We start from the raw sequence: 13,262 nt of genomic DNA, 5'->3' as shown, positions 1-13,262 counted from the left end.
TACCCGATTGTTTAAGGCCATAAAGGGTCTTCTTTAATCGGCATACTCGGCCAGTTCTGTCATCATAGCCTTCAGGCTGTTTCATGTATACTTCTTCTTTGAGTACGCCGTTTAGGTATGCTCCTTTTACGTCCATCTGCTGTACTTCCCAATCGAGGGATGCGGCTGTGGACATTACTGAACGTATCGTTTCTAGACGCACGACTGGTGAAAAAGTATCTGTGAAATCCATGCCCGGTATCTGTGAGTACCCTTTGGCTACCAACCGTGCCTTGTATTTGATTATTTCCCCTTCTTTGTTTGTTTTCTTTACTAGGACCCATTTATTTCCTACTAAGGTGCGATCTTTTGGGGGGTCAACCAATTCCCATGTACCCATTTGTTCTAATTGAGCGAGTTCAGTTCGTACCGCTTCTTCCCACTTTGGCCACTCATCTGACACTTGCACGTCCTTTAGTGACTTTGGCTCATGTGGTTCGAAGCTGCCGTTTGCCATGTAGGCTGGCTAGAACTACTTCCTCTTCATAGAGCTCTTCGTCAAGCTCATGTCTTTCATGTGCAAGGTACGCCCATTCTGGTTCTGTGTCATTTAATTGGCGATAATCCTGTCTCACCGTCTGTCTCTTTGTTCTTCTAGGTGGTTCTATTTCATCTGAATCTGTCAGGGGACGTTTCCTCTTTAGAGTTGAGTTGTTTTTGTCTTCTCCCTGCAGATCTTCACGCTTATTTTGATCTTTAGGATCCTCTATGGCATCTTTAGGTAATATAGCGCTATTTTGTGATGTCTGCGCATCTTTCCCTTCTAACTCCCCCTCGCGCTGCACACCATGTACTTGCGCGATGTTATTTAGGAACTTATAGTTCCTTGATACGCGGATTTGGTGCATCCGTGTATTATAATATTTAATTGCTCTTGGCCCATCCGCAAATCCAACAAAGATTTGTTTTACAGATCTTGGGCTCATTTTCGATTGATTTGTGCCCTCTTGGAGCACATATACTGGCGCACCAAACTCCTGTAGGTGAGTTATATTCGGTTTTTTACCATTCCATAGTTGTTCTGGTGTCATGCCTTGTAGCACTCGCGTAGGCGCGTGATTTCTTATATATGCGGCATGTGATACCGCTTCCGCCCATAAAGACTCCGGTAAGTCCTTTGCTATTAGCATTGCTCGTGCGAGCTCCGCTAACGTTCTGTTTTGTCTTTCAGACATGCCATTTTGCTCTGGTGAGTAAGGCGCTGTCGTCTGAAGTTCTATCCCCTCATTTTTACACCATGTTATTAGATCATTATTGATATATTCCGTTCCATTGTCAACTCGGAACCTTTTCGGTTGGTCTGTCCAACGCTTCTTTAGGTACATTGCATACTGTTTTACTTTGGTGGACGCTTCATTTTTATTCTTCATAAATTCGACGCTGCACCTTCGGGAGCAGTTGTCGGTGAAGGATATATAATATCTTGATCCACCAACAGATTGTACCCGCGCTGGTCCCCAGACATCACTATGTGTTAATTCACCGAGTGATTTGGAACGTTCGTCTTTTGCATGCGGGAATGAACTTCTCGCATGCTTTGCTTGGATACAAGCTTCGCACTGTGGCATAGGTGAGTTATCGTCTAATACTTCCATTCCTTCTACTAATCCTTCTCTATATAGGCGTCTGAGGCCGCTATAGGCTACATGGCCATATCTTTTGTGCCAGGTGAGCCAATCTGCGGGTATATTTTCACGAGTGTTATAACTTTTTATTGTTTTATTTAGTTGCGCTCGGGTATTTTTTAATAAATATAACCCGTTTTGTAGCTCTCCTTTGGCTATTATGTGTCCTCCTCGTGCTTTTAGAGTTATCCCGCCATTTCCCATAATTGCATGTCCTCCCTCTCTGTCTAGACAGGTCATAGACACAAGGTTATTTGTTGCAGTCGGTACATACAATACATTTTTTAATTTGCACCTTATTTTTTGTTTACCTACACTGCTCACGAGTTCAACCGTTCCTCGCCCTTCAGCCTTAATAGACTGGTTACTAATACCTGTAACCTTATGGGATTTTAATGGAACATAATCTGTTAATGCGGATTTAATCTTCATGATGTGTGATGTGGTGCCTGAGTCAGCAAGCCAATCGCACGTGATCAACTTCGCTGCTTTACCTTGGCTATAATTTGCCTCGGTTTGAAGTCCATCGTTTTGTTCATCGATGACCTCTTCCATATCGTCGCCAACAAAAGCGACATCCTCCTCCTCGTAATATTGCGTGTCTTCGACAATGTCTTCAACGATGTCTTCGACGACATTCGCGTTGTCTTTCCTTGCGCGCTTAAAAGGAGGCTTTGACGGTCCTGCGCCCACCTGTCCGCCACCCTTGCTCCAGCACGTTTCAATAGTGTGCCCGCTCTTATGGCAGTTGGAGCATTTGGTCTGCTTGTCCTTGAACCAGCAGTCCTTTTCAAGGTGACCGGACTTCTTGCATACTCCGCATCTCTTCATTTCCTTCCTTTCTCTCTTCTTTTTCGGATTCTTTTCCTTCATAGTGAGCGCACTCTCTTTTCCTTTTCCTTTACCATTGAGCTTTTCCTTCCTTCGCGCATTCTCCTCCATTATTAAGGAGATTAACTCATGCGAAGTAATCGCTGTCGCGTCACCTATCCTGTTTTGATATGTCGTCGTGAAGGTGTCCCAAGACTCGGGCAAAGATGAGATAAGTACTGTGCAGAAGTCATCTTCTGCTACTAAACTTCCCATCATATGCAGGGTCTCCTGGATCTCCCTCATGTGCTTGACATGTGTTGGGATATCTTCGTCATCGTCGGCAAAAGTTCTATAGAACTTGCGCCTCCATGTGGTAACCGCTTGTTTGCCTCGCGACTCTTTCACGAGCTTTAGCTGATCCCACATTTCTTTTGCCGTTTTAGCTCCAGACAGATGAATCATTTGGCCGTCGGCAACCGACAGCTCTATCACAGTCTGTGCCTTGCGGTCATTGATTTCCCATTTTGTTATATCAGCTTCCTTTTGTGCCGACGCAGGCAACAGACCTCGCGCAGGCTTAGGGACAGTACCCTCGACATATCCTTCGATTCCTTTTTCGAAGAGGATGGCTTTGACGCGACGCTTCCAGCCCAACCAGTTCTCATCATTCAAGTGTTTGATACGGTACAACGACGATAGAGAGGAACCAGTAGTTTGGTCCAGCATATCAGGGGTTTGTTTCGATTAGATTCTGTAGTGTTTTGATAATGTTTTTATTTGCGTACGGCAGGGCTCGTAACCTATCGTTTCACAGGCTATAAGACTTATAGTTGATGTTATAGTTTTAGATTCAGAGGCTGATAGATAGACGCCAATAGGAGAGAATAGAACGAATTAATTTCTGGATATCTCCTAAGTCCTATATATTCTCTTTACTCTCCGACGATCTCAGACACTCCGAAGTTCCGCTACCTTCAGCTTATCGACTAAGGGTGAGCTCGGCTTGTTATTCTCAACACTCTGTCCCGCCAGTCATAAGCATTGCAGCCATGCTGAGTCATCTACATCGCTAATCTTTACAACTCGCACGTCAGCATGTTCAACTCGCAATCAAAGCCTTGGATGGCACATGTCACAAAGAAGCCGCTGACATTCCACCGCCGCTCTTGACTGCCGCAATTCATCAGCAGGTGAGTCATGTGGTTGAATCCTGTTTTCACAACGACCTGCTCATGCTCACTTTGTCAGAATAGCAAATTCCCTATACTCAAGCCGTGGCTCAGGCCAGAGCCGGGCCAAAGCCAGCCATCATTTGCGACTTTGGCCCGGCTTGGATTTTTTGCAGGCCAGAGCCGTCTGAAGCCAGGCCAAAGCTGCGGCTTTTGGGCCAAGCTGGGCCAGAACATCACTAGTCTTGTCTTTAAATCAGTCTGTATGTTCAATGACAAGCTACTTCATGATCAACTTCTCTCGTGGTTTGCAATGCAAAGCGTGAAATTAGACTATACTGCCTACATGATGTCTATAGCGCCCTATACTTGTCATGTTGTCTACCCTATACCTGTCATATGTAAAATCTATATCTTGCATCCTATATGCTGTACAAGCAAGGCTGCCGTTATAGATTCTACACTTACCGCATACATGACATACACCTTTCATATATAAATCCTATATCTTGCTCTCTTTGCCATGCATTTGTTGGTGTCGTTGTCTTGCCGATGCTTTACTCCGAGGCTCGGAAAGACACTGAATCAGCACACGAAGTTAGCTTGTTTCCATGCCGGGTAAATATCCTGAACTAGATCTTTTATGGTGACTTGACTTTGGATCATCGTCAAATAAATTTATTCTTTGTTGTAAATGTACCATTTATGTACGAGGTTCTGGCTGTGTCATATACATTTAAACTATTTTTCGTCAAATATTCAACGTGCGAATTTGACGATTGGCCGTGTACTTTCTCCCGTACTTTGTCCCAGACTGGCCAAATCCCTGACATTCTGGTATTTTGCCGCGTCACTGCCGCAACTTGCCGCACCACACCCGAAACATATTTCCGACAACTACTCTAATCACAAGATAATTGACCTAGCAGTAATACTCGTCGAACTCATCAACTATGCGCCTCTCGGACATAACTTTGAGAGGCCGAATTTAGAGGACGTGTTGGGCGTGTTGCGGCACGGATGCGGTAGTGGGCGCGGCAGCAGTGAGTCCTAGTAATATCGTACGAGACAATGACATTCAGACTCCTTGGTATACTCGAACAGCGAATGTTCGAACTCTCGTTGGCCGCAGGTGGACCTTGTAGGACCTTGTGCGGATCTGTGTGCGCTTGTTATTAGCGTGTCGCCAAATTAGTAGTTTGCTGATGAAGGCCGCCTTCTGTATGTGATTATCACACTTATTTGCGATGTCTGCATCATCATTCGTCTATTAGTTTGTGTATCAAAAAATATAAACAGTACTCCAGGATAAAAAAAATGAAAGCGAAAGACTGTAGTAAGTACGTCGATGTCTGCGTCACTCGTCTATTAGTTTGTAGGTTAGACAACAAAAGCGATACTCCAGGATAAAAACAGGCAATTGCAAGGCTGTGATAAGTACAGTAACAGGATGGTTGAAGGCATCACCTCTAATCCAGCCTGAGATGAAAGTACATGCTCAAATGGCCAGGGACACAAGATTACAGTAATGGTCCACGACCAATCCTGCGCACACCAACGCTGCGCCGTGGCGACCTGCCTGTAGTACAATGATAGGATATCAGAATCAGCTCGTAGTTATATCACTTCAACGTACCGTAAATTTCTTCCAGCTGTCTCGGGGATCATTGTGATCAAATGACCATATGTGCCACAGACAGAGGAGGAAGGGCGCAATGACACTCATCACGTAGAACGGTAGGTGCTGGCCATTCAAATACCCAGCCCATAGAAGACATGCGAAGAACGTCACATCAAATACGCTCAATGCAGGACGGATGCCATCGCCCAGACGGACTGCCATGGACTTGACTCCAGCCTTTTCGTCGTCCTTCTTGTCCTGATATAACGTAATTAACACCGACGTTTCAGTGTAGAACCAAATTTTAGGCTAGTCACCTGACACGCGTAGATAGTGTCGTAAAGACACGTCCAGCTAGGGAGGCACCGTCAGCACCTCGGAGAAACAAACACCTTTCTGGCACACTTACCAGCACGACGCGACTCCGACATTCAGTATCATTCCCCAATCAAACTCACCCGTGATTGCCACCCACGTGAATGGGACGGCCCAGCTAGCAGCAAAACCTGGGAATTAAATAAGACGGTGCACGAATTTTAATTGCAAGAAAGCCATACCAAGGTACAAAGACGGCCAATACATCCAGCGCTTCATTAGCGGATACGTCCCGCCACAAGCTGGGAGTCCAACAAGACCGAGCAACAAACTAAACTAGCTTGTGAGAGAAGTCTTGATACTTTCTGGGTAATGTACTCACGCTGTAGGGCCAGCAGTTGAGAACATGTAAAAGATGGCAGCAACGAGCACGGTCAGAAGAACCGAGGCCTCTAGCATAGTGACAGCTCCCGACGCGATAGGTCGGTTTTTTGAACGTTCTGATTGAACGTTGTCAGGCGATTAGTGACGATCAGAATGGAATCGACATACCAACTTTGCGATCAAACTCGCGATCAAGCATGTCATTTATGACGCAGCCTGCACTATGTACCAGCGTGCCTAACAGCGCATAGAACAAAGTGTTCGTGACAACTTCTTTCATAGGTAATGCTACATGGTATGATGCCGCCAGCGAGCCCCACGCTAGGTACAATAAAATCAGCCGACGAGCAGTGTCCCCCATGCATCTTTTGACTCACCAAAGGGCCAGAACATGAAGTCACACCCCACTGGAAACCAGTGAAGCCTAGTGAGCTCGAGCAATGATCTTGCCTTGGAGGGCATTTGTAACGAGTGTGTGGTAAGGGGGGGAAACTGGAATGGAGGACAACATCAACCAGCCGTACTCATTTTATACGCCTACGTGAGCAATGGAACGGCTTACAGCTGTTTTCAGAAATATAGATTAGTAAAAGTTGATACTTGCGTGCCGTGAACGGAATCGAAGTAGAACTCGCGATAATTCGCTGGACTTCTTTTGACTCGGACCCATACTGTTTTAGTAGAGGTTTTTATTTTCCTGTCGATCCTGAGCCGAGCGAGAACGTTAGCTAGTTCAACTTGTTGAAAGCAATCAAAACTTGATTCATTATGTTCAGACCCTTTCACTAGTCAGATACGGCAACTACCGTCCCAGGAAATCTGATTCCGAGTCGATGGCTCCGTGCTTAGCAGCACACCAGTAACTTCGATGTCGAGATGTCAACGTTGATATCAAACCTAGTTATTTGGTCATGTGTTATTCGAAGGGCGCTTAAGCTTCGCGAAGTCACATGCAGGTAGATAGATTAGTAACCAGATACAGCATAATTCAATTGAGCAGAGTGAACAAGTTCCTCGAGCCTGACATAGCATAATCTTCTTCTGGTTAACAAGATGGGACGTAAAATTCAGGCGGCCCTGCTTGTAAGAGAACTCAAGTATCTGTAAAGTTTCGAGAACGGTTAGGTTAGCATGCCGAACTGCACATGTCTCTCTGCTGGATAAGAATTCGACTTTGTTCGGAAGGGACAGATGAAGCTTGCGTGGGATTTTCGATGCAAAAAAAGCAGGAGGAATATATGTCCTTTTTGCTACAAAATATTAGGATCATGGCGATTTTGATCTAGGGTTTGACGTTCAGCTATTGGTCAGACAGTCGACACTGTTCGGTATGGGATATCTAAGACAAGTACCTGCCAGAACGATAAGTTGTCGTGTATATCAAATCACGTCGATAGGCCATGTCCCCGGGTTGCCGAGCTTGTGTCAATGCACACACAACCTGTCTATGCAAATCCACCGCGGATCACCGGCACCGCTCAAACCGAGGCCTCGAAGGGTGGTAATATACGGTAGCCAAGATCAAGAGATGTGCGACGGTGAATTCGAAACACGGACTCTGGAACACTTGCAGTGTATTTCAATCCCATGGGAACGGAAATTCTAGTACGAGCGCCTCTTGTACATGGAGAAGTCAGTACTAAAACGAAGTCTAAGGCGCTAAACATTACCAGGACTACGCGCGCACGTGTGACAAACAACAGGGAGCGCTACCCACAGAGTTCATAGCCCCAGACAATAAACAAAAATTGGCCCATTTCAGCGATTGGACCATTTATGGTTACCTCTTGGAAATCAAACCGTACCTTATGTAAATGTCATCAATCCTAAGAGATCAAGATAAGATTTTCGGGACAAGTGAAACATGCAATTTTGGCTTACGAAGGGCATACGACCGCGGCCAGATCGGTAGGGACATGCAATTGGTTGTTTGATGCAGATTTAGTATATATATATGTACGAGCAGATGATACGGCCTGCCTGGTGGATTAGGAATGGTCGTATGTATGCGATGATGGTTTCACGTACTGGATTCCGGGAGTGGCGTTTCTGATTTCGCGCGGAGGCAAGCCGCAAGTGGATTTTTTTTCCAACACATAGAAAATAGGCCTTGCTAGGAGTTCACATGGCAGCGTGTATTCAAAACCAAATCGGAAGCTTAACTGACAATATTAAGTGGCAAGCGCTCCACTAGAATGTCTGATCAGTACATACGTGACAAGGCAGGACAATAATGTGTCATGCTGTAAGGTCATCTATGACCTATGATGACTTAAGTACGGGAACGATGAGAACAGAACGGGACAAGATCGTGTTCGACCAACGTGATGAGCAACGTGATCCCACGTAGACGAAAGCGTGAGATTCCTTGGAAGCTCTTTAAATTTGCACGTACCCCAGCTCATCGTCGAAAGAATTTTGAAGAGAAGCCATATAGCCGCACGCTGATATTTGGTAATGAACTTGAGCGTCATTGAAGATTTCAGTCTTTGATAACTTGAGCGTGTTGATTCAATCGTAATCGGTGACTGTATACGTACTTACATGCAAAAAATGACATGAACTTTAGAGAGAGATCGTTGAGTGTCTTCAATGACGAGCAAGACATATTTCCAGGCTTTGGAATTTGAACATGCATGAAAGCAACAAGAGAGCAGTACGGCTATCAGCATGAAACTCGATCCTGAGAAATTACCGCAGAAATCCCGGTGCTTGTTTGAGTCCGTTGCCGTGTCCTTCTCAATCATCATCCTCGTCGTCAAGTGGCTCGAGCTCACAAAATTTCCATTGTGCGCCGCCGTCCACCTCAACATCTCCAGGGACATAGAACGTCGATACTGTTTTAAAGTGGACTGCACCAGGACGGTTTCCAGATAATTCTACTGGATCGCACTCGTTTTTAAAGTTTCTCTTTAACCGAGCAACGCAACACATTACCGTTACCAGCAGTCCGCAAAAACAGGAATCGTCGGCTCTCGATGCCCAGTTTATTCTCGCGGACCCGCACTACTTCGACAACAGGCAAGAAGCACCCGAGTGGCAATCAAGACCTACCTTATGATGAGTTTGGGCGCGTAAATAGTAGAAATTCCGCCAAAGATGTCACTAGCAGCAAGCGTACTCCTCCCAGTACGCTTATGAAACAGAAACAACGAAACCGAACCCTCAGCACTCCTGAGACAGAACCATTCGCTCACATTCCTGATGGGTCCTTTCTCCCTTTGAATTTGGAACCCAAAGATATTGACCACGAGCAGCAAGCGCATGACTACGGATACTTGTCTTATCAGCGGCACGTTGTACTGGGTCTTGATGAAGTCGTACGCCTCGTGGACGTTGTGGCCAGCGAGTTAGGCACCAGAGCACTGACCACTCCATTTATTTTTTCGACTCTGGCACTTGATGTCTCGGCAAGTTCTGTTAGGGGGCTTATCAGAGCATTTCTGGAAACATGTACGGGCGGAATCGATGCGGAACACCGTTGGAGAGAGGAGGCCAGACTTGCAGGTCCGCACGAGCTTGGCATGTGTATACGATGGGGACTTGCCAGAGTTGTCAGAGTTGTTGGTGGACAGGCGGTGAGAGGCCTCATTGCTTGGGACCATTATACAGAGTTCCGAGACTCTGAAGCAAGTGAGCGTCTTCTCTGTCTTCTTCCATTTCACCCTCATTCTTGACGATTCTCGGCTGTGCATTGCAATCAAACGCTCACTTCATCTATTGGCGCTCATTTTATATTAAACTAACTTTACTTTAGTACAGAACTATCCTCCGAAACACTTCTCTGCCTTCCTTCCACCTCTTCCCTCGACTCTGCGCTCGATTCTGCTCACTCTGTTAAGCCTGCTTATTCGGTTCACAGCGCACAGCACCAGCTCTGGACACACACCTCCAACTATCTCCCCCTTATTCGGACCCTTGCTATTCGGCCTCGGTCCCGCCACTCTTGCATTCCACCACACCTATATCCACTACCTCCGCGCCGTTAATGCCACCGAACATCTCCTTCTCTCCTTTATCCGTTGGCAATCTACATCTGACCTCGGTGTTCCTACCCGGCTCAAAGAATGGATCCGCTCATATCCCTCCACCCTCCCCGCCTTGCACCACTCAGCCAAGCATGAACGCCCACAAGCACGCAGGGGTGCACGTACGGTGCGTGTCGTAAGCGTAAGGCGTAATGTACGGATGTATAGCCCGGACTTAGTAAACACGGCTGCAAGCTGGGCACATCGGCCACATGGGCATGGCCTAGCGGGATCAAAGGAGTGGGAAAGGATTGCCCCGCCTTCACTCAAGCTGTCCCCGAGATACTCAGAAGCATACAAGAAGCGTATGGACCTACCGTCACATGTACACCCGTACACTGGTCCCAGCATTGCTCCGGCATCTGCGACCAGCAGCACGTCGTCTTCTCTATCTGATGACAGGGATGCTGTGACGGGCCTGGGACTACGGGAGGGCGAAGAGAGGTTTAGGAGCCTTACAGATTTGAAGTGGGGTGAGTTTGAGATGATGGGATTCGGGGCGATCGCTACGGATGAGAAGAAATTGCAGTTTGATCTGACGGAAAGCGCGCGCACGGTACGTGCAACATTCATACTAGGTTTTCACAGATGCTTACTATCCTTCTGTCGGCATATAGGCCCGTGCTGCGAAACGTGCTACTCTCACGTGGACCGACTTCTCTACAACTGGTTTTACACGCACAGATGCACCTTTAAGTGCTACCCTCCAATTTAGCACGCCTCTCACTCACACAATCTCTGCGTGGCCCTCGCACAATGCCGACCTTACCAAAAAGCTCAAGAAGACCGCCAGGACCTTGCCTGATTTTGGTTGGGATACAGAACCTGTCCTCGGCACGGAAGAAGTGGTAGAAGAGGCGTTTGTGGACGTATTTTGCGATTTGGTTTGGGGAGGGGGTTGGCGGGAGGAAATTGGCGGGATCTTGAGTGCAGAGGGACCTGCAGCAGAGGTCGAGAGGGAGTGTAACTGGGCATTGGTGGGTGTTTTTCTCCTTTATATCATCTTTTACTTTCCCTTGTGCTGACGTGGCTCTTAGATTGAATTCAAGTCTCTTCCGATATCTGCATCCACATCCTCTCCATTTCCCACGCCTAGTAGTGGCACTGACCCAAGAACAAGTACAACGCTCGTCTTGTTTGAGGAGTTTGTGCCCTTGGAGTACCGCCAGCAGCTTGCCAAGGACAGTGGCGGGAAGCGAAGAATGCCGTTTCTGTTCATGTCCCCTAACAGTGAGTAGCTGTTTTATTTCAACATTTCTTCCCCTTGATAATTTCCTGATGACATGTACCTTCCCCTCCCTTTCATTCCACCCGGCCTCTTACCAATCACAACTAATTTTCCTGCATGAACAGGCAAGTCTCGCCCATGGAAACCCGCTGCTACACTCAATGGACGTCCTTACGTTGTCGGGCACGTCCCTAAGAGTCCGTCATATCGTGAAGTCGAATTTGAGGGACTGCTGAGATCGAACGGGAGTAAGGTTCTTTCACTAGACAAGCCCAGCGGGGGTCCGATGTTGTCCGGTACAACAGGAGCCCTTTCTCCCATAACTTCAGACGAACAACCCTCCACCACACACTCAGCTCTTCCCACTCGACCGACTGTGGCTATCTCTGCACCGCTCTATACTCGGCTAAAAGACAACGACAAGCCGCCAGCGCTGCCCGCAAAAGACAAGGACAGAGACTCAAAGATCGAGCGCAGAGCCTCCGACTCGCCCATTTCCCCGACATCTGCACGTAAGCTCGCCTCGCGCTTTCGCGTCCACCCCAGTTTTCGCCGCTCAGGGGTCGTCCCTGCTGAATATGCAGAGGCCACAGTAGATTTTGAAACGAGGCTGGCGAGCTACTCAGATGATGAACTGAATAACATGACATCTTCATCTGCAGGAGGGAGAGAGAGGGATGAGAGAAGGCGCTCAAAGGACGATGCGTGGGTGGATATCCTGGTCGCGACACACAGCCGGCGGATTGGTGGGCAGGATGCGGATATTCGTCCGTTCAGCGCACGCGGGAAGGGCATGCAAGACCCGGAGATTGCGAGCCACGAGGTTGCACAAGTACTCGCAGGCGTGGCTCTAGCGCAGTTACCATCAAGCGATGACGAGCCTGAGCCGATACCCACCGTGGCGCCAAGCATAACAAGTGAAGATGTGGATGTGGATGTGGACAGTGTAATGTCGTATCCAAAGACGACAACCTGCAGTGTGCCGAAACGCTTGGGGTACTTTGATTTGCATCCAGAACGCAGGCCTGGACATTCGCCGCAACCAATAAGCTTGGGCGATGACTCAGATGGAGATGATGTACGCTATGGAAGCCCCGACAGACCCTCGCCGTTGGAGTTTCCCATGCCTTCAAATACCGATAGTGCTTACCCCCAGCCCCTGCGAGGCTCAATGGACACCGAAGAAAGCGACTATGCACCCACTTCCACGCACTCCCTCCAGCTCGATGCGTCAGACTTGATGTACGAAGACCACCGCGTAGCCAAGGATAAAGATAGCAAATATTCGGGGACGGGAATTATGACTATGCCGCAGCTTATAGCTGTGACACCCGTGACGCCGGAGAAGGGAGAAAAGGACAGAGACAAGAGCCGGACGGCTGCGCTGATTGAAATGTACCGCGAGCGCGAGAAGAAGTCGTTCACGACTAGTCCCGTGCCGGTACCAAAGCTCCCCGTGCATTCGACTTTACTGTCTCCTCAGACGAAGGAGTCGCCGTTACCACCCGTGCCTGTGGTTGAGCTGGAGCCTGTTGTAGTGACCCCAGCGGAGGATGTTATTGAGGAGCCCACACACACAGAAGGCTCGCAGGGTGAGGAACTTCTACAGCCCCTAGGTTTGTTGTATAATGGGAACGGGCGGGATAGTCCCGCTAGGTATGTGCATGGTGCACCGTTACATAATGTGATGGAGGAGGAAGAGGAGGAGTGAGTGATTGCAGCCCTCACTTCCTTGATCACCCATGCAGGCCTTTCTTCCCTTCGCCATCACCATCGTTGATCCAATTCACCGAGGAATGCACCATGCAACTCGTCTTTCTATCATGTGTATTTGAACACCTACGTGTATATGAGCCATTCATACCAGTCTTGATCCCCAACACCACCAACATCCTATTCTAAATACCCCACTGTCCCCTAGATTTCGAATCTCCTCGAAGCGTTGCAATACCGTGTCTCGAAACTGGTCGACTGGACTCTGGATTATTTCTCTATTCAACGGCATACATACACACCATTCTTTTAAAATTGTCCCCCACA

At 47.8% G+C, this 13,262-nt stretch overlaps 2 protein-coding genes across 2 annotated transcripts; one reads left to right on the top strand and one right to left on the bottom strand.

Annotated features, from left to right (window-relative positions):
* Positions 1-4,937: 4,937 nt before the first annotated feature.
* Positions 4,938-6,428, bottom strand: F5147DRAFT_681594 (UbiA prenyltransferase family; the record flags this gene model as incomplete). The annotated part of the gene is given in 9 exon segments (XM_041436388.1): positions 4,938-4,996; positions 5,008-5,225; positions 5,283-5,525; positions 5,585-5,621; positions 5,677-5,773; positions 5,825-5,913; positions 5,965-6,082; positions 6,135-6,287; positions 6,344-6,428. The coding sequence occupies 8 exon segments, from the start codon at positions 6,426-6,428 to the stop codon at positions 5,145-5,147; spliced, it is 903 nt and encodes a 300-aa protein (XP_041295930.1). The 3' UTR covers positions 4,938-4,996; positions 5,008-5,144.
* A 2,192-nt stretch (positions 6,429-8,620) lies between these two features.
* On the top strand, positions 8,621-12,946 carry F5147DRAFT_49751 (uncharacterized protein). Its single transcript, XM_041429927.1, has 5 exons — positions 8,621-9,599; positions 9,724-10,550; positions 10,612-10,971; positions 11,032-11,224; positions 11,348-12,946. Exons 1-5 carry the CDS (start codon positions 8,945-8,947, stop codon positions 12,931-12,933), a joined length of 3,621 nt encoding a protein of 1,206 aa, XP_041295929.1. The 5' UTR covers positions 8,621-8,944; the 3' UTR covers positions 12,934-12,946.
* The last annotated feature ends 316 nt before the right edge of the window (positions 12,947-13,262 follow it).

This window comes from Suillus discolor (assembly GCF_016758755.1).
Source record: "Suillus discolor strain FC423 chromosome Unknown F5147scaffold_12, whole genome shotgun sequence".
NCBI lineage: Eukaryota > Fungi > Basidiomycota > Agaricomycetes > Boletales > Suillaceae > Suillus > Suillus discolor.
This window is presented reverse-complemented; position numbering and strand designations above follow the sequence as displayed.

What these genes read in the sequence shown, in the direction of transcription:
- F5147DRAFT_49751 (XM_041429927.1), top strand. Translation starts at nt 8,945, where the DNA reads ATGCCCAGTTTATTCTCGCGGACCCGCACTACTTCGACAACAGGCAAG. An exon ending in GTTCCGAGACTCTGAAGCAA is followed by an intron (nt 9,600 to 9,723) that starts GTGAGCGTCTTC and finishes ACTTTACTTTAG; the next exon opens with TACAGAACTATCCTCCGAAA. An exon ending in TGACGGAAAGCGCGCGCACG is followed by an intron (nt 10,551 to 10,611) that starts GTACGTGCAACA and finishes GTCGGCATATAG; the next exon opens with GCCCGTGCTGCGAAACGTGC.